Source organism: Miniopterus natalensis, chromosome 20 (assembly GCF_054644295.1).
Source record: "Miniopterus natalensis isolate mMinNat1 chromosome 20, mMinNat1.hap1, whole genome shotgun sequence".
In the NCBI taxonomy this organism is placed as follows: Eukaryota; Metazoa; Chordata; class Mammalia; order Chiroptera; family Miniopteridae; genus Miniopterus; species Miniopterus natalensis.
In genome coordinates, this window is record NC_142100.1 from 8653669 (window position 1) to 8678577 (window position 24909).

The 24909-nt window shown below is 37.2% G+C and overlaps 1 protein-coding gene and 1 pseudogene across 2 annotated transcripts in view; one reads left to right on the top strand and one right to left on the bottom strand.

The window, feature by feature from the left end:
* The window catches only part of ARHGAP32 (Rho GTPase activating protein 32), a 215422-nt gene that overhangs the window by 111508 nt on the left and 79005 nt on the right, over positions 1-24909 (top strand). For both annotated transcript variants that reach the window (XM_087828834.1, XM_016204467.2), the window contains exons 5-6: positions 12423-12509; positions 24455-24592. In XM_087828834.1, the coding sequence (XP_087684960.1) occupies positions 12423-12509; positions 24455-24592 (225 nt within the window). The remainder of the gene's footprint in view (positions 1-12422; positions 12510-24454; positions 24593-24909) is intronic.
* On the bottom strand, positions 9492-9647 carry LOC107530606 (mitochondrial import receptor subunit TOM5 homolog pseudogene; annotated as a pseudogene).

Consider the following 24909-nt stretch of genomic DNA (forward strand, 5'->3'; position numbering starts at 1 on the left):
AGTTTATTTCTTGACTCTGACTTCTGTCCCTTTTGACTGTATGTGTTCTTTGTCGGTAGTGCACTATTTTGATTACTGTACCTTTATAATGTGCTGTGAAATTGAGAATTATGGGTCTTTCAATTTTGTTCATCTGTTTCAAGGTCTGGCTATATAGGTCCCTTGCCTTTCCATGTGAATGTCAGGGTCAGCTTGTCTATTTTTGTAAACAAGGCAGTTGAAACTTTTATAGGAATTATGTTGATTTTGTAATTCAATTCACAGAATATTGCCATCTTAAAAATATTGTCTTCCAGTCCTTGGACAGGGAATGTCTTTCCACGTTCTTTAATTTTTTTCAGCAGTGTTTTGTAGTTTTTAGCATACAAGTGTTGGCACTTTAAGTTTATATCTAAGTATTTTATTTCTTTTCATGGCGTTGTAAACATTGTATATTTTTATGTCACTTACCATTTTCCACTTTAATTGACTTTTATTTATTCTTTAAAATTGCTAAGCAGTTATAAACTTTTAGTGTGGGTATGTCTCACTTTTTACTTCTGCAGAAATCAGCAGTCTTTCAGTAGTAGGTACCCAGTAATACTCTCTAATGGACAATATACCTTGATGTTTCTTGTTAGATACATTGGGGAGTTTACTCATTTAACAAACATTTACTGTGTATTGGCTGTGTTCCAGGCAGCATACTATATATTGAAAACATGAAAGAAATAAGAACACATCATTCTTTCCTTTGAGATGTTTATACTTATATGGGACAGACTTAAATCTAAGAGGATAATTAGAACATAACATTATACATATTAGAATCAAGATATGTTAGCTTGAGGTTAATTTCATGTCTTCATTCATTCCTGTATACATGTATATTCATGCTCTGTAGAAGGGATGACATTCAATTATTATTTTAAAGGAGAGTAGTAGGAGTTCCCTGAGTAGAAATGAGGGCAAAGACTCATTTCAGCATGAACAAAGACAAGTCTCAAAAGGCCATGAATTTATCACATCATTATTTATAGTAAAAAATTAGAAATAACCTAAATGTTCAAAAGTAGGAATGGGTTGATAAATTATGCACTATTCACACAGAGAAGTCCTATGCAGTCACTAAAAATCATGTAGAGTATTTATGGAAGTGGAAGCAGCGTTCATGTTATATTGATAAATTAAAAAGAGCTCCAAGAAAGTAAGATACTGTTTCTGTAAAAAAAAAGACTGTATGTAAGTATAAAAATACTTGGAAGAGCTTGTAGGAAAAAGATAATAGTTATAATTTTGGAAGGAATACCTTTACTAGATAGTCAGAAAAAATGACTGACTTGTTTGAAGGTTAGAGTACAGGAGTGCGATATTTTTTCATACATGGTTTGGAAAACAGAATTTTTCTCCCCGTTCTGAAGGACAGAGTAGTTCTTAAATCATATATTCCACCTTTGCTAGCAGAATAGGCACTGAGCATCCTTGAGTATTCCTTTGTTTCTAATTTACCGCTTACCTGATGAAATAATTCCCAAGCCTGTGGTGAATTGGCAACACAAACGCCTTAGATCGCACAGATGTGTTTCAATCCCATATCAGCTCCTTTCCAGCACACTTTAGCCAAATTACCTGGCTTATCTGTCCAAATCTCAGCTCCGTGTCTTTGTGGGGGAGCAGCGATTCTGGTGTGTGCCGTGGAATGGGCCGCGCCAGCTGGTGGTGTGTTCTCATCGCGCCACGCTCTCGACCGCTAGAGTCAGGTCACCCTGGTCTTGCTTTCCGTATTTTCATACTGAGAGGGGGGTGCAGCTCCTGGATGCACGCGAACACTAGATGACAGCTAATGTTCCTTCTCGCCAAGATGTTGTAGATGTGCTGTGAGGTGTGATGCAGATGACCTGGATATGACAAGGTGAAGAGGAGAGAGAATGTAATAGAGCCAGGAGCAGCTGGACCATGTCGTGGTCCTATTTTAGTCCACTTTGGTAGAGCACGAATAAACTGTCTTTAAAAATTAGTGCAAAGAATTACTCTGGCCATAGAAATAGATTGTTGAAACACCTTTATATTTCTGGGGCACGCTCTACCAGGTTAAATATTTTAAAAATAAATTCATTTTTTTACTATCTTAAGACATTGTGATTTTATGTCTGTGTTTCTCAGCGATGTTGACCTTCACACTGTACTTGTCCACTGGCCTGAGTTAGGGGGAATTTTACTGACCTGCCCCTGGAGTAGTTTGTAGAAATGGGAATTGCCTATTTTTTGAAGGTTTTGTAGAATTTTCTTTTTAAAACCTTTTGGGCCTGGTTCCCACTTGAGGGCTTAATCTTTAATTACCAGTTCAACTTATGATTATTAGTCTAGTCAAGTTCTTTTCTCTCTCTTTAGGTCAGTTTTTATCATTTATATTTTCTTAGAAAAGTGTCCATTTAACATAGGTTTTAAAATTTATTGTGATCAGTTGTATACAATATATTCTTAAAATCTGGTGTTTTTTAGAAAGCAGCTTGTGATCTTATTGATCAGCTTGAGCCTGCCTGCCTTCCTCCTTCCTGCCTTCCTTTCTCCCCCGTCTCCCTCCTCCTGCCTTCCTTCTCATACTATTAATTTTTAACCATAATATTTTTTATTTTACTTTTTTGGTGTTTGTTATTTTGTGTTTTTTTAATTCAAAGTTTAGTTCTTTTATTTTCTTTCATTCCTGAATAAGAGTTGTGAGTAACAAACACATACCTACCTGCTGGTCTAAAACTAGCTTTATCATCAATCAACTTTGTCAAATATTAATATTATTCTATACAGGCTTTAGAAAGTTTGCGTAATCCCACTTCCTGTTACACCACTTCCTTTTACAAAAGACCTACATTAGTACCTGTACAGAATTAGTCCCTAACTGAAAGAAACCCGGAGAGGATTTTCACTTTTATAAGAAAAGGTGAGAGGTGAAAAGTGAAAATAGCATTCAGCCTTCGTTTTGCATCAGCTGCTATAGAGGCAGTGACACCCACAGCAGTGAGAGGGGCCCTCCCGAGCTCTTTTCCTGGGAACCACACTCAGCTTCTCAGCATCAAACAGCAGAGCTTTGGATGGTGCCTGTGAGCACCTGGGCTTTATCTGATTTATTTTGTGCATCTATAAGCAAGATGTGTCCTAAGGTATCTGAAAAGCCTGGGAGAGCTCATAAGGGTGTTATGCTTAGTGTAAAACTGGACGTAATAAAGCGTTTCAGTTGTGGTAATTGAAAAATTAAAAATTATTTTTAAAAACAATAACTGAAAATGAATAAAATATCAATAGTACCTACAGAATTGATTTCTCTAAAGAAAAGATAAGCATATATTATATTAGTATAATATATATTATGTTATATTAACATTGTTAGTTTCACTATACAAACATAGTGATTAGACATTTATGTAACTTACAAAGTCATCACCCAATAAGTCCAGTACCCATGTGACACTGTACATAGTTATTACAATATTGTGTTATCTTTTTTTAAAATAAATATGTGGGCTCTTTCTTTTTTTTTAATTGATTTTTGAGAGGGAAGAAGGGAGAGAGAAATATCGATGTGAGAGAGAAACATTGATCGGTTGCTCCTGTACACGCCCCCCCAATGGGGATCGAACCTGCAGCCAAGGCATGTGTCCCAACCAGGAATTAAACCCAAGACCTTCCAGTTCATGGGCAATGCTCCAACCAACCGAGCCACACCGGCAGGGCTGTGTTACTGTTTTTAATAAGTGCATTTAAATGTGGAAATTTTCCCCCTGAATAGTATTTTGAACAAAGTCTATAGGTTTTGAGAGATAATGTTGTATTATGTTTTTCTTAGAGAAATTGAAACCTTAGAGCAAAAAAAACCACCCAGAAATAATTCCTAGAAAGGACTTCTTGTTTTAAGTAAAACCACAAATAGTTTTAGATTTTGTAAATTTATTATCTTTATTGCACTTCTCTCTGTTGTGTCATCTCCATTGTTCAAAAACAAGGATTTATTCAAATTAAAACAAATCTCTTGCAACATGCAAAGATATAATCAGTTCATTCTGTTCTATCCACCTGAGGCGTACATGTCCTGCTCTGCTTTAGGTGGTACTGCCATCTAGTGTGTTAATCGCTAAAATATTTGTGTGGTTTGCATTTTGTATTATCATTTTCTCATCTGAAGCTGCAAATTAATGATTCTTTTTATTTGATTTCATAGAAAGCATGAAGGTAAATTAACCTGAATGCAAGAGGTCGGGTTTAACTGAAATAAGGAATAGGAAAAGTATGAATTTAACACCTATTCCTTGAGCATTCTCTGCTAAAGTTACTGTGCAGGGGCCTCGGAAATGCGCCTGGTGCTTTCTGTAATCAGGTGCAACTCTTGCCTTGATGCTGAGAAATGTGGAAAGAGGTTGTAATGTTTGACCTGAGTGTAGTAATGTTGAGGAATAATAATATGAAACAAAAATCCTGATTTCATTTTAAGTGAAGTTACCAGAATTATAATAAACAAATACAAGCCGATATTTATTGAATGCTTCTGTGAGCCAGATATTACACTAAGTGCATTTTGTATATTGTCCGATTGAGTCTTCACAACCATTTCAGATGAGGAAATTGAGGTAAAAAGAGTTTAAGAACTCACCTAAGATTGCAGCTGGTAACTGATGGGGTCTGTTTGAATCAAGGCCACGGAGCCATTCTGCACATCCCTTTCTAGTGCTAGGAAAGAACTAACTGACAAAACTACTGTTTTTAACAAGAAGAAATAAACCAGTTTTGAAATGTCCTACATCTTTTCACATGTAGTTAAATGTGAAAGAATATGATGTATAATAGTGCAGTGTAACCTGTGCGATCTGAAATGAATTCCTTAACTTCTCTGGTCCGTTGAAGTTTAAAGAAAAATGTATCAGCAATAAGTTTTGGTACATGTGTCTGAGACTTCCGGTCATTAATAAAAATGAATTAAACCAATGGAAAGGTTATTTCTTTCATCCTGTTAATGCTACTTTCAGTTTTGAGAGTAACTTGTAGATATTTCCAGTTTAAAAATATTTTATAGGGAAGTACATATGTGTAAAACCATTTGAAACAGAAGCCTTGGTAATTTTCTATTCTCACCCCTACCAAGAAGTTAAGTTTTCCTCAAACAAAAACAAGTGAAAATTTTAGCCCCACTTTTTTTCACATTCTGTAGTAATAATACTGGCTCTTACGCCAGTAAATTATTGTTGCTTGAGGGGAGGATTTGCAATGAAAAACTCACGCAGAGAGTTAATTGTGGCTGCTGTCCTCCAAGTATCTCATTTGAGTTTGTTCAGTCTAAGAGTTAGGTGTGTAAAATTGGTTGAACAATGAAAAAATATATCATATATTACATTACACATGTAATTTACTTCCAAGAATTTGACTGAGTATGTTCCTAAAAAATACTGTTGAGTCGAAACTGTTGGGTCTGACATGTTACTCTTCTTATAAGCTAACAAGTCAGCTTGCTACAGTTATAGACACACGCGCACATGAGTCTGTAGGTCAGAAACCAGGCCTTTTACTTGTAGAGTACCTTGTGTTGGCTCCCTGTGTGCCTGTTCTTCATGGGGTGATGGCATTGAGAACAAGATATACCTTAGGTGTGATATTGTTCCACAAGAGACAAACTCTGAAATTAGGGAGCTTGGAGCTCAGATAGGATAGCTGGCACTTTGTCTATTTGCCTCTCTGGATATGGAGAGAGAGACCTTTGCTCTGGACTATAAACAGATCCTGTGGTGCAGTGGAGAGAAGGAAAGGCCTCTACTTCATAAACACCCTGGGAAGTAGACATATGGTTCCGGGGAGAGAGAACACTTCTTTCTCACTAGAGGGCTCTATTTTCAGGGTTGCTTTCCAGTCATCCTCTAACCCAGGTACCAAAGCTGCGTGCTCAGGAAGTCCTGACCATTCAGAGATGTGAATGTGTCCATGAGGCCTTGCTTCCTGACAGGTGTGTGTTCTGGAGTGAGCATCTGTCAGGCGGGAGATGTGATTCTGCTGGTGTGCCATTCAGTCTCCTTTCCCATGTATTCTTTGTGCTGTGGGCATCTCACTGAGCTGAGGGTGAGTCTAATGTCTGCAGATGAGCAAACCAGGTACTTAACCTGGTCCTCAACATAGGAAACAGTGCTCTGTTCCTAGTTTGGAAGGAAAATGGACACTTAGGCTTATTAAGATGCGTGTTGGCCTCTAGCTTTTTCCAAAGAAATTTAAAGTGCAGTTTTTTCTTATTGATTTTTGCCTTATGTGCTGAAATTAGAACTTCGTTCACTTATTACTCACCTAAGATGTAACTCTGATATAGAGTCATTTTTCCACTTGGCATTCTCAGGAGTTTTAAAGTAGTATTTTCACTGTTATGTATTAGGATTTTTACAGTGGGCCTGAGAAGACCACATAATATTACAAAACAAATTATTTTCATGTTTCCACTCCTACAGAGGTGAAGTTTACAAACTCCAGAGGTATGTCACAGTGAAATTGCAACTGTGCTAGAACTAAATAAAAGATAAAAGAAGAGAATTCTCTGTGCCCCACTTGCAATCTGTTGATTAGTCTTTGATGAATGGTTTTTTATGTGGGCGGGGTGATGTATTTTTACCCTGATTTGCACAACTGATTTCCATGCTCCATGTAGAAAAAGGACTTTTTTGAATATTTGAAGGCTTTCTGATCGAGTTTTATTTTTAAAGAGCCTAACAACACTAATTGCAGATTGGTTACCATGGTGATAGAAAAGTGAATTCAATATAGGAAAAATAACTCCAAAAATAGATTTGTAAGGAATCTAGAAGTACAGGACTTGGGAATTCTGTTTTCCAACTTCTTTATAGACAAAGCACTGAGATAGTGTTAAGTTGAATGAAGTATAAAGAACTTAAATCCAGTATTAATTATATAAGGGAATTATGTCCATGGTGGCCCTGTCTTGTCAGTCATTTCTGTTGACCTTTTTACTTCTGTCTGGAGTATATTTGTTGAGGAACTCCTTATGACTCGTTAAGTTTTATGGAAGCCAGCACACAATCACAGCAACATTTAAGCACAGGACCATTAGTCTATATTTTTAATAAATGTACCAATTAAAAAAAAAGAAAACAATAGAGAAAGTTAGAAATTTAACAAAGAAACAAAAACCATAATAAAATAAATCATAGAGCTAAAGAACATAATGACTACCCTGAAAATACAATTGAGAGTTTCAACAGTAGACTTGCCCTGGCTGGTGTGGCTCAGTTGGTTGGAGCGTCATCACATACATCAAAAGGTGGTGGGTTCGATTCCCTGTCAGGGCGCATAGCCAGTTGCAGGTTTGATCCCTGTGCAGGAGGCAGCTGATTGATTCTTTTCTCCCTCCATCCCTTCTTCCCTCTCTCTAAAATCAATTTTTTAAAAATTAAAAAACCACACACAACATAGTAGACTCACTCAAATAACAGAAAGCATCAAGGAACTCAAAAGACAGGTCTTTTGAAATTATCCAGTCAGAGGAGCAAAAGAAAAATGAATGAAAAAGAGTGAAGAAAGACTACAGAACATAGGGATATCAATAAATGACAGAACAAACATTATTGGAGACCCAGAAAAATGAGAGAGAGAAAAGGGGGCAGAGAATCTATGTAAAGAAAAAATGTCTGAAAACATCCCAAATTTAAAAAATATGGATATCCAAATATCCCCAAGCATATGCAGACCAAAGAGGACTTCACCATGACACATTATAACCAAACTTTAAAAATCAAACAAAAAGAACTTTGAAAGCAGCAAGAGAAAAGACTTCAACCAAAGTGGAACCCCATAAGGCCATCAGCAGATTTCTCAGTAGAAACTTCATAGGCAAAGAGAGAGTGAGACGATGATGTGTTCAAAATACTGAAAGAGAAAAAAACTGTGAACCAAGAATACAATACATGGCAAAACTGCCTGTCAAAGAAGAAGAAGAAATAAAGACACTCTGTAACAAATAAAAGCCGAGGAGAGCTCTTCAAACTGAAGTAAAAAGGTACTAACAAGGAAAAACATACAAATGAATAAAACTCAGTAGTAAAGGTGAATATATAGTCAAATTCAGAATACTCTAGTAATGTGATAGTGGTATGTAAAACACTGTAGCCTCTACTGTAGAAGTTAAAAAATAAACATAATAACTGCAGTAGCAACAATTTAAAAATAGATACACAATATAAAAGATGTAATCTGTCATATCAATAACCTAAAATGTGAGAGAGGAAAAAAGTGTAGATTTTCTATTCAGCTGAATTTAAGTTGTTACCAGCTTAAAATAGGATGTTACAACTGTAAGGTATTTTATGTAAGCCTCATAGTAATCATAAAGGAAGAACCTGCAGAAGACACAAGAGAAAAAGAAATGAGTCAAAGCATAATGCCACAAATAGTTGTTAGATCACCAAGGAAGACAGCCAGGGAGGAGGAAGGTAACAAAGTAACGAAAAACCAAATAGAAAACAACCGACTGAAAGGCACTAGTAAGTCCTGACCTACAATAATTACTTTAAATGTAAATGACTTAAATTCCCAAGTCAAAAATCAGAGTGACTGAATGGATGAAAAACAAGATTCAACAATAAGTTGTCTAAAAGAGAATCATTTTAGCTTTAAGGACATGCAAAGGGTGAAAGTGAAGGGAAAGGGATAGACATTCCATGCAAATGAAAACCAAAAGATTGGAGGGATGATTGTACTTACATTACATAAAGTAGACTTTCAGTCAAAAACTGTCACAACAGACAAACGAGGTTACTATATAAAGACAGAAGGGTCGCTTCATCAAGAAGATATACAAATAGTAAATATGTGTGCTCCCAACATCGGACGCCTAAATATATAAAGCAGATATTAACATAAATGAAAGAAGAGATAAACAGCAACACAATAATAGTGAGGGGCTTTTAATACCCCACTCTCAACAATGAGTAGATCATCCAGACAGAAAATCAACAAGGAAACATTGGACTTGAACTATACTATAGGTCAGCAATTTTCAACCTGTTTCATCTCATGGCACACATTTATTAAAAATATAAGACTAATGATCCTGTGCTTAAATGTTGTTATGATTGTGTGCTGGCTTCCATAAAACATAACTAATCATAAGGAGCTTCTCAACAAATATACTCTGGACAGAAGTGAAAAAGGTCAACAGAAATCACTGACAAGGCAGGGCCACTGCAGACGTAATTCCCTTATATAATTAATAGTTGCTAGAAAATGGAGTTTGATATTGTTTACAATTACACCAACATTCATGGAGAATGAATATCACAGCCATAAGAAATGTCTTCTCATACTTCCCAAATAGTTTTCTATTTTAGCTATTACCAGAACCCAACTTGTTCTTACTGTCCATTGAGTCAGAGTCTCTTCCATCTTTCTGGGCCTATTCATTTGCAGATTTGTTTGCAGAGTAGAAACTGTAGCCAGGTTCTTCATATCATGCATTCCCACGCGATGTCCAATCTTTATATGCTGCCCAGTTTCTATAAGATGAAAGGAGTGACTTGCATCAGGGCCACATAGGTGAGGAAGTTCCATATGGAGGAGATACCATCCTCATGCGTCTTCAGTTTCATCTTCTCAGGGTCCAGCTTTCATGAGAGGCCCTCGATATGGAACATTGTGGCTCTGTCTCATCGGCTTCCAGCTAATTCACTCTGCTTTTCTGTGTATTGTTTTCTTAATTTCCTTTAGTTGTCCATGTTTTCTTGTTTCATTTGACTTCTTTAAGATGATTATTCTGAATTCTTTGTCAGCTCATCAAGCTCCATGTTTTAGGATTTGTTATTTTTGGTGGTGTATTGTTTCCCTGATTTGTCATTATCTTTGTGTGCTTGCATTAGTGTCTGCACCTTTGCAGAAGTGGCCATCTCTTCCCAGTCTTTATAGGTTTGTTTTGGTAGGGAAAGACTTTCACCAGTTAGCCCAGCTTGTGGTTTGAGTGGGCCTCTTGGTAGTGTCTGCGGAAAGGTGGTGGCGCTTGCTGCTGGGGTCTTTGGTGGATGGGGCTGCTGTCCATTGACCGAGGTCAGGTGGGGTTGCTGGCTGGACTTCACTGTCAGGCAGGACCACTTGTTGGGCTCTGTGATTGGGCAGTGCTGCACACTGGGCTCGTAATCATCACCGGTCAGTGTGGATGCAGTCTGTCCTACTGGATGGGCTGGTGCCTCTGACTGAGTTGGGTTCAGGCAGGCTGCAGGCTGGGCTCCACGATTTGGTGAGGCTGACGGCTGTTCTGTGCGTTCGGGTGGGGTTCCAAGTTGGCTTTGTGGTGGTGGGCTGGCGCCCGTCGGTCTTGCCATTCGTTAGTGCGGGGTGACTTGCTGACTGGATTCCCGGGTTGGGCAGGGCTGCAAGCAGTGCCTTGCAGTTGGGTGTGGCTGTCGTTTGGACTCCACAGTGGGTTAGGGTCGCTGACTGTGCTCCCTGGCTGGCTGGCCTGCTCACCGGGACTGCAGCGGGGCGAACTGATGGTCGTGCCCCTGGCCACACGTGGGCGGGTAGACCTGTTGGCTGGGTTCTCTTGTTGGGCAGTGTCACCAGCAGGAACATGGTGCCACCTCCAAAATCCATTCACTCGTTGCTCTGTGCCCTGTCCCCCTTCTTTGCTACTAGGTGACTTAAGGGGGCTTATCTCTGCCATTTCCACAGTGTTCCCTGAGGCAAGACGGAGATGTTTGCCTCCAAACGCTGGAGAAGCTGGATATCCATCCTGGGCTTTTATTTTTTACCTATTGGAGGACCAGTGCGATTTCTCTCAGCTTTTCTGTGCCACCAAAACCCTTCAGTTGTTGATCCCGAGTGCTTCAGAGGGATCTGTGTCAGTGCCGCTTTCTCGCTGTTGCCCACCCACAGCGGCCGCTGCCGGTGCCCGGGGAGGCTGCACACCCCTCCTGGGCTTGTCCCTCTCGCTTCTGCTTGCCCCCAGTCTTCGGTGGACTCACCTGACACACTTGGTGAATACCTGCGGGCGGGTGTGGACTCTGTTACAAGTTGTTCCTGGAATTTTAGTTTATCGCCGCGGTGCGCGTGGTCATTCGGGGTTTGGCCCCGACCCGTCTGAGACAGATTCTTGAACCTCCTGTGTCTTTCAGGCGCCCAAACATCCATAACCCCTTTTGTCTCATGAAAGTCTTGTCACTTTCTGCAACTTAATTCATTTAGATTTCATTTCACCCTGATTTATTTATTTATTTATTTATTTATTATTACTATTTTAAACTATGATTTTGTAGTTAATCTGGCTTATTTTGGCTAGTGTGAGAGTGATTGTTACCTCTTGTAAACTTCTTTTACTTAATACCAGGAGGGATTTTTAAAAAAATCCTTCCTGTGATACTGCTTTAAAAAACAGGATATAGCTTCATCAACCTTATATTTCTTATAAAATTAACTGTAATGATAGGTAACGTTTGTTAAATACCCTCAGAGTGCCAGTCAGGTACCTCAGTGAACACTTTAAATGCATTATCTCGTTTAACACTCTATAACCTGAGAATAGTTATTATGATATCATCTCCATTTTCCAGATGAGAGATTAAGTAGGAAGGTCAATATTACACAACCAGTTAGTGACGCTTTTGAATTCATTGTTGTGTTTCTGGAGCAGAGGTTGCAAATTCGCATCCCTAGTTTGGGCAGGCATGTGAGGTAAATGAGTGCATTGAGGAGGGTCTAAGAAATAAAGCAAGAAGTGTGATGGGTGGCAGTTAACATTCAGCGTGGATACTGGTGAAAAAATAAAGAGTAATCAATTTTGTGGCAGAGTCTCTTGGAGAACACATTCAAGGGGTTGGTCACGTCTCAGCTCCAGTCAGTTATTGCCTGTGTGAGAATATGGGTCCAGTATTTCAGATTTTCTGATTTTTCAGTAGAAGCCAGAAATCTCTCTTTTTCATATGAAACCACTCAGTTTCTGAATGCTAGCTGGTGGTTCAAATAAAACTAAAATAAAGACCAGTGTGCAGACCTACATGGTGAGTCCAAAATAAAACATGTGTAGGCCCAGCTTGTTCTCTGGGCAGCCAGTCTGCAATCTCTGTAATAGAGCCTGAGCTCTGTTAATTTAGCCGATCACCTGTCTCTCAGTGGCCTCCTTAATGCCTTCCTCTCACGTATGTGCTGTAAAGTAAGGAAGTGAGGACCAGCTCTTGAATGAATGTGTTTTGTTTACTGCTGTTATGCTGGTGTGTTTGTTTAGATACAAGCTGCAATTCTTAGAAGCATATTTTTTAAAAATCCTGAATTCTTTATCTGCCTTAAAGTAGTAGAATTCTATTATAAGGCATATCTTACTGCATTAAGATTTGAGAATCCAAGTATCACTGAAAACATAGTTTGTTCTTGTTCATTAATCGTGACTCCCCCTCTCTTCTGCCCTGTCTTTGTTGACCTAGCTTTCACTTTCGGAAGAACAGAATGACGTTACGAAGAACGGCTGTGAATCTAAAGAGCTCGTCTACCTCGTGCACATTGCTTGTCAGGTAATTTTGTGGGTGTGTTTTCCATTGCACATAAAATTTAATAAGAATTGTTTCGAGCAATTACTAAATTACTTCCTGTAATGTGTTTCTCATATTGCCTAAAGAATCTACAGAAAAATACTTGCACAGTATTGAAATGAAATTGGACTATGAATGACTATTGTTAAGAAAATAAGTGGCATCCTTTAAAAAAGAGGAATAAATGTGTTTATACAGTACTAAATGGAATGCGCAGTTTACTATGACACCTCCCGTATCTTCTCTGCATTTTTAGAAAGTTCTTAAGGCTTTAGACACTTGTGAATTAATCATAGTGAGTATGGTAACACAGCTGTTTCGTTTTCTTTCTTCTGGTCATTTTGGCATTTCTGTATGTACTCAGAGTTGAAACAATCCATTTAAAAGAATCAGTTTTATAGATAATTTACTACAAGCTTCAGTGGACATTCTTCTTGTAAGAGTGAGGGAAATATATTGTTTTTGGTAAGGTAATAAGAGCACACATAATGAAAGAGCAGACTAAGTTGTCTCTGCCTCCGATGCTCGCGTTTCCAACCGAGATGGTGAATTCCGCGGCGGTATCTTACTGGAATGTGTGTGGTTTGGAAGTGTGCTATTTCTTGATGCTTAGAATTCGAACTTTTTTGAGGGTAATGACCATGACTTGTTTTTAATGAGATTTAAAATATGTCATATGTAGCATTGGTTATTTCCTCCATCAGGGAATCAGTTAATATCGTTTCTTTAGCCCGTGTTCATTGAGTCTCCTGCCTGTTTTTGTGCCATTGTCAAGCAAGTGTTTTCAAGGAAAACTTTCTTACGTACAAAGCTTTTAGTTTTCTTTGGGAGAGAGTAAGCTAGGGGCATTTATGTTATTTTCCTCCCCCAAAAGTATTATTCGTGAACCTGAAGTTAAAAATGAAATAACCTGGAAAAGTCTAATGCTTATCTCATATGGGAAAAACTGAAGTTCTTAGTCTTGGTGACTGTAAGGAAAACCTTTCAGAATTAAGTGCTTTTATTTATAGGTGTCAGAGTGTGATGCTGGAAACTGAGTTTTGCTTTTATATTAGTGAGGTGTCCAAAGTCACATATTGTTTATCCATGTTTTATTGTATGTCATCTTGGTTCCTGTGCAGAAAGGGAGCTCAGAATCACTAAGTTTCATGTCATATTTTATAAAATTTCTCTATCTGGTGAGTTAATTTTCAAGTGAAAATATTAAGTGCTTTTATGATGAACCTTTACTAACAGAAGAAGATAAAACTATCTTCTTTATCTAGAGTACATGGTTGGCATGTCATAATGAATTTATTAATCCCTCTACAGCCTAACACTTTTTTGCATCTTTTCTTCTCACTATTTATTTCCATTATGTTCTGATAATGCAAATATTTTTAATTCTCCTAAGCAGAACACAGTGTCACAAATATCTGTGCTGTTTTTTGAAAATGACCTTCAAAAGCTATCCGTGGTATTTTGATACCATACATTAGAATGTATAATTATTATTTGATAATGCTTCCATGAATGGTGACCTAGATAGTAAGGCTACTTCCTGGTTGTAAATATCTTGTCAAGCTGCTTAGAAAATTTTAGACTACGTGGTATACTACTTATTACATCAAAGTAGTAATTTACTGCATTGTAATAATGCCATCACACTGCTCTGCCTCAGTGTAAGTAGTCATTGATGCGTTCCCATGGCTCACCTTCTGTGTTCTTGCCGTATAGCTCAGCCATAAACCATATTAAACGAGAACCATATTTTTTATAAGTAAGAGACTCAAACCCTCTAATTTTGCAAATGAAGAAACTGAGGCCCAAATGACTGAAGTGGCTCTTCTAAGCTGTGTGAAATCTTAGCAGGAGCTACTAAGGACTTCAGTTTTCTGATTGCCAGGTTTTCCTGCATCAACTTGGAATTCTCAGGTAACAATGGATTTGGGGGATTGCTTAGTGTTCAGATAAGATAAGGTCATGACACACCCATGTAATCTATCCATTCCAGAAGCTATTTATGCACATATTTCATGTCTCTGCTAATTTCTAATTTTAATAATGTGCTCTTGAAATTCTTTTTATTTAACCAAAATTCTCAGTCTTTCATCTTAACCCTCTCTCCTCTTGTTCTTTTATCTTAGAAAATGGCCAATTAAATAGTGATCTTTTCCCTTTCTGTACATTAAGGTCTTATCTTTGAACATTTTAATTGTGTCTTTGCCTCTGCCTGCCCTTTGAAGTTTTAATTTCTTTTTAAATTTTGAACCCAGAAATGTAAACCATGTTTTGCACTGTGAACTGATCCAGATTCAGTGGGCATTTTCCATCACCTGTGTGTACTACACAGATAGGACATGCAGTATATCATTTAGTTCTTACAACGGTCTGTGAAGGAAATAGTCTGGTTTCCATTTTACAGATGATGAATCTAAGACTCAAGAATCTTAATTAAAGAGAAAGACCAAGATTTGAACCTCAGTCTAGTGGGGTTTTTTTGTTTTGTTTCTTTCACCATTTTTTAATATGATTTATACTTGGTTGGCTACTTTGAACTTTGTGAGCATATCCCAAATGTTAGTAAAAGGCACCGAAACTGACCATCTAAGTTTCTTTGCATGACTTAATGGATAGGGCCTAGGTGGCACTCATGTATAAATAAAGATACTTCCAGAGAAAACTTGAAGTGGAAGTCTCAAATCGAGAGCCTGTGGGGGAGAGTCTAGGCCAGCTGGCTTTAGTCCCAGGCCAAGAGACTATATAATCGGAGTGACAGTAAAAATATTTAACAGCTGGCATAGCAGGGGCCAAAGCAATTGAACAGATACTGTCATAAAAGCCTTGGTTGTCCACATTGGTGTGTCCCAGCTGAATATTAGCCATGGACAAAACTACTCTCCTTGGTTGGTGCCTTGAAGAATAGATTTTTAATGTGCTACCTGATCCCTCCCTCTTATATTAATTATTATTTAGAATAAGTTATGTTAACCAGCATAGGCGTGCTGTGCCTCAGATATTCCCTCCCTTATCTTTTTTTTTTCTATTCTCCAAGTAAATAAACTGGGGAAGAAAAAGTGTTATGTAGAAAAAACTAGTTAGCTAGTGTGGATGCAGAACACTTTCCAGTTTGTATCATATTTATCTGAATGGGAATACCTTCCCCCGAAAATTGTACTAATTTTTTCTCTGCATTTTCTGTACTTTTCAGGAAATAGTGTATTTAGTTTGAAATCAATGAAAATTTAAAAATATCTTAGGAAATTCAGCAATATATCAAGGTAGATATAGGATAAACTTTTATTGTTCCAAATGTTGAAAATTTAATAATTTAAAAAGATCAAAATTAGACAAACCCCGCCACTAATTATATTGAGTCCTGCTCCGTAGAATAAAGCATTTATAAGCATAATGACTATGGTAGTGGGTCTTAAAAGTATTCTGTAGTCTACTGTTTTATTCTTTAGCAAATAAGCAAACATCAGCTTTTAAGGGTTAATTTCAAAATGGCAATTTTAAACCTAGCTGTTACAAGAATTTATTCTAAGGTGCTCTCTCACTCTTGTGAAAACCCTGTTCTGATCTTTCCCTTCTGTAAGTACAGTTTTGTTACTGTAAGAATAATTGTTGCTTCATAAAATACTAAGTATTTTATTGTCCCCTGGCAAAAACGTGATTCACAGCATTGGGTTTTTTTTCAGATAGCTTTCCCATGATAAAGAGACTTCCCAAGGATAAGGGTAAAGATTGTTCTCAGAAAGAACAGCCCATATATCTAGAATTTGACTATCTCTTTCCGTCTCTGTTATTACCAGGCTAGCACAAGCCACGCTCTCTTGTTGGGCCACTGTGATAGCATGTGTGTTTGAACTGTATAATTGAGTATAACCCTCTAAACTACCAAAATGACGTAAAGTGTAAATCGAAACATGCTGCTTTTGTGTTTAAAGCTCTACAATAGATTTTCACTGTATTTAGAACTAAACCCAAACTACTGCTTAGCAAGGCCTATGAGGACCCTGCGCCCCATGGAGTTGCCTGCCTCTTCTGCACCATGTCATGACTGTCTTCGCACTCCTGGGCTCTGGGCACACCAGCCTTCAGCCAGTTCCTAAGGCATGAAGTTCTTTCCTGCAACAAGGCACTGGACTTTGATGAGCCCGTGACTGTTCACACTGAGCACTTGCTGTGTCTAGTTCCTTCTCAGTTTTCTGGATGCGGTTTAGATTCACATCCTCAGAAAGGCTTTTCCTGACCACCCTAAATGAAGTAGGTTTTTGTTTATTTCTTTCTAGTACAAAACTATCATTATTTCATTTTTATATGTGTTTACTATAAAAAGCAGAAATCAGAGGGTTGATGGTCCTTTCTCCGTTGCATCTTCAATGCTTCCTCCAGCGCTTAGCACTCTTCAGGTGCTCTGTACATGTGCATCGTAGAAATGTGATCCTGTACACACTGGGGTATTCTTTTTATCTCTCAATTTTCTTTTTCAGCCTTGTCAAGAATTGTTGACTTTTGTTACCAATGAATACCAATAATTCCTTGACAGTAATAATTATTAAGGTTAGAAATTAGCAGGAAATTACAATTTAGGCAGATGTTTGTAATGAGTTTTGTTTTTTTCTTTATACACTAATTGACTTTCTGAATTACTCCGATCATTTACTTTATTCAGTCTGCTTGGAAATTGGATGAATAAGGCTATTTTTTAACATAGGAAATTTAAAGTCTTTTTATAGCTGCCAAAAATATGAGATGTTTTACTATTTTTACCATTTACTCGGTGAATTTAACATAGTTTTAGATTATTTGTAAATCATGTGTTAAGGTTTTACTTTCACAAATGAAAGTGTTTTTAAAAAGCAGACCTTTGCTGGCACACAGACATTTTTTAAAAGTTTAAATAAATCAATTCACTGATATGTGAAGAAATGAGCTTTGAAGTCCAGTCTCCAGCATTTACTTTTTGAGACTGAAGGTTACTGCATTTGTGTGATTGGTTGTTGATATTTATTTCTGTGAGCAAGGCTGCCTAGATGGAAGAGAACATGATTACTTTTAAAAATTAATGAACTTTATTTGTAAGAGCAGGTTTAGGTTCCCAGCAGAATTAAGTGGAAAGTACGAGGTTCCCATATACCTTTGTCCCCCACATATGCACAACCTCCTCCGCTATGGACATTCCCCACCAACATGGTACCCTGGTTACAGCTGATGAACCTGCACTGACATGCCATTGTCATCAAGGGCTCACTCATGGTGTTGTACATTCTATGGGTATGAATACATTTATAATGACATCTTCTTTCCACCATTACAGCATAGTTTCACTGCCCTAAAAATCATCTGTGCTCTACCTGTTCATCTCTCACTTCCCACTAACTCCTGGTAACCACTGATTTTCTTACTGTTTCCATAGTTTTGCCTTTTCCAGAACAGCATATCGCTGGAGACATACAGAATGTAGCCTTTTCAGGTTGGCTTCTTTTGCTTAGTAATATGTATTTTAAGTTTCCTTTCTGTTTTTTTTTTTTTTTATAGCTTCATAGCTTACTTCTTTTTATTGCTGAATAGCATTCCATTGTCGGGATGTACCACAGTTTGTTTATCCACTCATCAGCTAAAGATTGCTTCCGAGATTTGACAATTATAGTTAAAGCTGCTATGAACGTTTGCTTGCAGGTTTTTGTGTGGACTTAACTTCTCGGCTCATTTGGGTAAACACCAAGGAACACAGTTGTTGGACCCTATGATTAGAGTATGTTTTATTTTGTAAGAAACTGACAAACTGTTCCAAAGTGGCTGTGCCATTTCAGCAATGAAGAAACCTCCTGTTGCCTCACATCCTTGTCAGCACTTGGTGTTATCAGTGTTCTGGATTTTTGCCATTTTGATAGGCGTATAGTGGTATGTTGTTGTTGTTTTAATCTGCATTTCTCTGATGACATGGTGTGGAGCTTCATATGCTTATATGCCATCTGTGTATCTTTTTGGTGAAGTGTCCATTAAGGACCTATTTTTTAATTAGTTGTGTGTTTTCTTATTTTTGATTTTTAAGAGTTCTTTGCATATTTTTGATAACAGTCTCTTATCAGATTAGTCTTTTGTGGATATTTTCTCCAAGTCTGTGGCTTGTCCTTTTATTTTCTTGACAGTGTCTTTGACAGAGCAGGAAATTTTAATTTTAGTGAAGGCCAGCTTGTCAGTTCTTTCTTTTATGGATTGTGCCTTTGATTTTGTATCTGAAAAGAATCAGCACCAAACCCAAGGTCATCTGTATTTTCTCTTACGTTATCTTCTAGGGGCTTTATCATTTTGCATTTTACATTAAGGTCTGCTCCATTTTGAGTTAGTTTTTGTGAAAGGTGTAAAGTCTGTGTCTAGATTAATTTCTTTTTGCCTCTGAATGTCCAGTTGTTATAGCACCATTTGTTAAAAGACCGTCTTTTCTCCATTGTATTGCTTTTGCTCCTTTGTCAAAGATCAGTTGACTATGTTTAGGTGGGCCTGTTTTTGGGCTATTTTGCCCCATTGATGTATTTGTCTATTACTTTGTCAGTATCACATTTTGGGGGGAAATCTTGAAGTAAGATAGTGTCAGCCCTTTAGCTCTGTTCTTCTCCTTCGATATTCTGTTAGCTATTCTAGTTTTTCACCTCTTCAGATAAAATTTAGAATCAGTTTGTCAACATCCACAAAAATAACTTGCTGGGGTTTTGACTGCAATAGCATTATGAATGTATAGACCAAGTTGTGAAAAACTGATATCTTGACAATATTGAATCTTTCTATCCATGAAAATGGTATATCTCTCTATTTAGTTATTTGATTTCTCTCACTAGAGTTCTGCATTTTCCTCATATAGATCTCGTACATATTTTGTTAGATTTATAGCTAAGTATTTCATTTGAGTGGGATGCTAATGTAAATGGTATTGTGTTTTTAATTTCAAATTCCACTTGCTCATTGCTGGTTTGTAGGAAAGCAATTGACTTTTGTATATTAACCTTGAATTTTACTGTTTTACTATAATCACTTATTTCAGGAGTTTTCTGTCAATTTTGTTTTGCATGTTTTGCCTAGATGATCATGCCATCTGTGTACAAAGGCAGTTTTATTTTTTCCTTCCCAATCTGTATCTTTTATTTCTTTTTATTGTCTTAGTGCATTAGCTAGTAATTCCAGTACAGTGTTGAAAAGCAGAGGTGAAAGGGAACATCTTGGTCTTATTTTTGATGTTAATTGGAAAGCTTAGAGTTTTTCAACATCAACTGTGATTAAGTTTTTAATAGGTGTTCTTTATCAACTTGAGGACATTCTCCTCTATTCCTAGTTTACTGAGAGATTTTACTATGAATGCCTGTTGGATTTTGTGGAATTATTTTCTGCATCTCTTCATGGGATCCTGTGATTTTTTTTTCTTCCGGTGATGTCATGGATTGTATTAATTGATTTTTAAATGTTGAACCAGCCTTCCATTCCTGGAATAGGTTCCACTTGATTGTTCTGTAGAATTATTTTTACATGTTGTTGGATTATATTAGCTAAAATTTTGTAGAAGATTTTTACATTGATATTTACAAGAGATATTGATTGGTCTGTAGGTTTTCTTTCTTGTTCTAGCCTCATAGAATGAATTAGGAAGTATTCCCTGTGCTTCAACCTTTGGAAAGAGATTGTAGAGAATTGGTATCATTTCTTCTTTAAATGTTTGCTCTAATTCACCAGTGAACTCATCTTGGCCTGGTGCTTTCTCTTTTGGAAGTTTATTAATTACTGATTAAATTTATTTAATAGATATAGACCTATTCAGATTGCCCATTTCTTGTGTGAATTTGGGCAGATTGTGTCTTTCAAGGAATTGGTCCATTTCATCTAGGTTGTGAAACTTATGGGCATAGAATTATTTATAGGATAGTATTCCTTTATATTTTTAAGGAACTAGTTGTGATATTTCCTTTTCACCTCTGATACTAGTAATTTACATTCTCTTTTTTTCATACTTATCCTGGCTAGAGTTTTATGATTTTATTGGTCTTTTCAAAGAACCACTGTTGGTTTGGTTGATTATCTCATTTGATTTTGTTATCAAATTTATTGATTTCTGCTTTAATTTTTCGTTTCTTTTATTCTGTTTCTTTTGGTTTTAATTTGTTCTTTCTCTATTTTCCTAAGATGGAATTTTAGATAATTGTTTGGATCTTCTTTTCTAATATATATGTTCAGTGCAATCAGTATCCTGCAGTGTTTTCGCTGCATCCCACACATTTTGGTATGTTGTATTTTAATTTTACATTAGTTAAAAATAGTTTTAAATTTCTCTTGGGATTTTTCATTTGTCCCTTGTGTTATTTAGAAGTGTTTTTGCTTAATCTTACAAGTATTTTGGGACTTTCTTGCTATCGTTTTGTTATTGAGTTCTAGTTTAATTGCATTATGGTTTGAGAGCAGAAATTGTATTTAAAATTTAAAATTTGTTAACGTTTGTTTTATGGCCCAAAATGTTGTCTCTCTTGGCTGTGAGCTTGAGAGGGATATGTTTGGATGAAGTAATCTATAGATGTCCCGTTACATGCATTTAATTGATGGTGTTGATTTTCTGCCTGCTGAATCTGTCCATTTTGTTAGAGGTTATGTTAAAGTCTTCAACTGTAATAGTGGGTTCACCTCTTCCTTCTCACAGTTTTGTCAGTTTTCGTCTCACATATTTTGATGATCTGTTGTAAGCATTAACAATGGTCATATTTTTTGGAGAATTATCCCTGTATTAGTATGTAATACCTTGCTTCCTTGATAACTTTCCTTGATCTGAGTTCGGCTCTGTGTGAAATTAATGTAGCTACTCCTGTTTTCTTTTAATTAGTGTCAGCATTGTGTGTCTTCAGCCATTAAATTTATAAAACATATAATTTATAAAATTTATATAATTCTCCACATTAAGTTTAAGATTTTACTCTCCAAAACTGAAGCTGATAATTCAGGCAATATAGAAAACAACTTCTGACTTCTGAAGACACGTTAACCCTTCCCTGGTTGAAACCCTGATATGCATAAACGTAATCAATGGGAATGTTCTTTTGTCCTTTTAGTTGCTGAACTTTTGGTGATCAGTCATCTGTTCTGCTATATATCACGGGGTCTTTGTTTAGAAACTGTTCCCTAATTCTGATATGTTCAGTTCAGAAAGAGTGTCTTAAATTAATAAGAACAGTAATAGCTGGTATGTATGGAGCCATTTCTATTACCTGGTACCCTGCTAAGCACTTTATATTAATGTCCTTCATGTCATTCTTAATCAGCCAGGATTCATGGGGTCGTCTAGAGTCAAGTTTTAGCTGTTTCTCTAATTCGGGATTCAGTAAATCTATATAGCTTCAGGATTTCTGCTGGTGATATAAGTAAGGAAAATGGTTTGGTGTAGTAATTACTTTGGCAAATTAAACTTTGCTGTCGTGTACTGAAAGGTATTCATATACAATTTTTAAAACATTGCAGGCCAAACCAAAATCAGAAGATAGACTAGATAAATTTAAAATATGTGAATGAGGGCAGCTAGACCTTATTGTCCAAATGCAAATTTAAATTATTTTGTTTGACACTTATTCTAACTCCTATTCTTTCACCTGTATAACAAAGTCATCATTTTAATGGAGAAAATGAACAGGTTTTCGGTTAGGAATGAGTAATTCACACCAAATTGATATTGCCACTTTGGGGGCCAGTTTGGTAAATTTAGAATGAAGTTGATGATGGTCATACATTATGATTGATCTACTAGTTCCTTTTGCAGATAGCTCCTGTGGAGAATATCTCACAAACTTCCATCGCAGCACTTCATGCAGAAATGCCAGGCATAAAATAATTAACTCCCCTTCTTTAGGGGAATGGAAAATAAAGTGGGGTTTTATTTCTCCAGTAAATTGCACCTTAGCATTTGTCTAGTAATAGCGCTATCTCTGTCAACATGGACAAATCTCAGCATGCTGTTGAGTGAAAACTCCATGTTCCAAAAAAAGTGGATTATGTGAGATTAAAAACAATAATATACATTACTTATGGACATATTACTAGACAGTAAAGATATAAAACATGCACTTATGCATGATAACAATGCCTATCAACTCCAGCCCCCACCTTTAGGAAGAGAACACAAGAGAGCATGGGCGTTATGTCTGTAATAATTCATTCTTAAAAAAAATCCAAAGCTTTGAAATGAGTTAGCAGTGTATTTAATCTCTGTGATAGAGACGTAGGTATGTGTTGTTATTGTTTGCACTTTTCTCATATTTGAAGTGTTACGTAATTTTTAATATGTAAGTGTGAAAGAAAAACTAATTGCAACTCTGTGATGAGAAGTTTGTCTTTATTTTCCCTGCCTTTGTTTATTTTTGTTTTTTCACTTTTGCCACCCCGGCGGAAGAAAGAAGTCTTTACGCCCCTGTGGTCACTTAGGAAAGCTTTGAGTTGAAGGTGACTGTTGGATAAGAAGGCAGAGGAGCTTACTTGGATATGGCAGGAAGAACAGACTTAAAAATCACGGGGGGCCAGGGTGGGAACATACTCTCAGGAGTGGGAGAAGTGGAAGCGACTGAGCATAACAGGAACCAAAGTGTGCGCGTGGCGGAGTAGTGGGTGCGATGGGCTTCTGATTTAGACGGGGCCCAGGTCGTGAGAGCCGTGATAGGTGTGGATCTGTTTGGACCTAATCCCGTGGATCAGCGGTTATCATTCAGGGGATCTGCAGAATTGCCTGGACCCCACTCCAGAGGGATTGCGCTAGCACTTCGTAGAATAGCGACTGGAACGCTGTTCTTTAAAAGAAGGGTACCTTTCTTTAAAAGTGTTTGCCACATCTGTTCTCTTACTTCATTCTAACGACTGCCGGAGAGAAGATGCTATGTAATGGAGAATCACAGTCCAAAGTAGGCTTAGACAGGTTTGCCATGGAGTTTTTGATATACCTGTGTTTAGAGCTCAGCACCTCTCCTGGGAAGTGATTGCTTCGGTTTCTGCCCCATTCGGCGGAGGAAAATGGAGAAGAGCTACGTTGTCCCCATTCTGAGGTGGCTGGTCACTCCGGAGGCTTATTCTCCGAGTCCCTCCAGATGTTTGAAATGAAAGTCTCTGTATAAAATTATATTGAGGGGCAGCACTAGGTGGTTTGCTGTCAGGACCTGTCGTCATGGCGGGCCACCGGAGCTCTTTAAGGACCTGTGTCAGTGTGGCTCGATAAGCCTTCTGTTTTGTCTTGTGGGGAGGAGAGCGGGGAGATCACAGGCAAGGAGTGTTAGCATATTCCAGGTACGAAGTGGTGTCAGTCCTTACTAAAGCTATGGCTATAGGAAGTGATAGATTCAAGATAAAATTAGAAGACAGTGTGTAATAAAATGCTCTATGAGTGGATTTTTATTTTTAATGAGTCTGTGAGACTGGGCAAGGAAAGGAAGAAAGCCTGAGAATTGGGGAGAGAGAATGCATTCTAGGTAATAGATGCATATCGAATTGTTACAGATGAAGACTTAAGTAGTTTTAATTTTTTAGTGTATTTCCAGTCTCAGTCACAGAAAATGTTCGTGGTAACTGATCAATAACCTGGTTTGATTTTTCTTTAGTTTTTGTTACTTTCTCTCACTCAGAATTATTTTAAGGTTCTTTCTGTAGGGTTAGGGTCACATGCTGTCTTAACATCTAACAGCGTTGTTCCCAAAGAGCCAGTAGGCTTTGATGAGTGGTAGGAAGAGGGTTAGTGAGAGCTCGATCTTATTTTCCACTATTGACCGTCCAATATAATGTAACTCACTACATTGTTTTGGAGTTTAACTATTTATTATTAAGTTAATAGAAGCTTTCCATTAGAAAATATAAAATCCCCTGAATAAAGTACCATTTTAGAATAAGGTTCATAATGGAAACGAATTATAGGAGCCTTTTTTTCTTCCCCATAGGGCAAAAGTTGGATTGTTAAAAGAAGTTATGAAGATTTTCGAGTACTTGACAAACATCTTCATCTGTGTATTTATGACCGACGATTCTCCCAGCTCGCAGAGCTTCCCCGCTCTGATGCCCTGAAGGACAGTCCAGAGGTAATTACTATATATAAGTTAGCAGAAATTTTTGCTTGTTTACCAAATAAAAGCTTATAATGAACACACAGGATGATTCCTGGGATTATTTAATTATTTCATGACTGAAAAATTAGTAATGCTGTGTGGGATGTTTAGTAAAATAGGTTCAATGTATAATTTTATAACAAAAATACCTCATATTGCAATATATAAATGAGCACTGTATATGAGCAGAGTGTTCTCCAAAGGGAATATAAAATATTGAAGCAAAAATGTGGGAAGACATTGACTTCAGTAATAATCAAATAGATAAATAATAAAACAACACTCTTTGC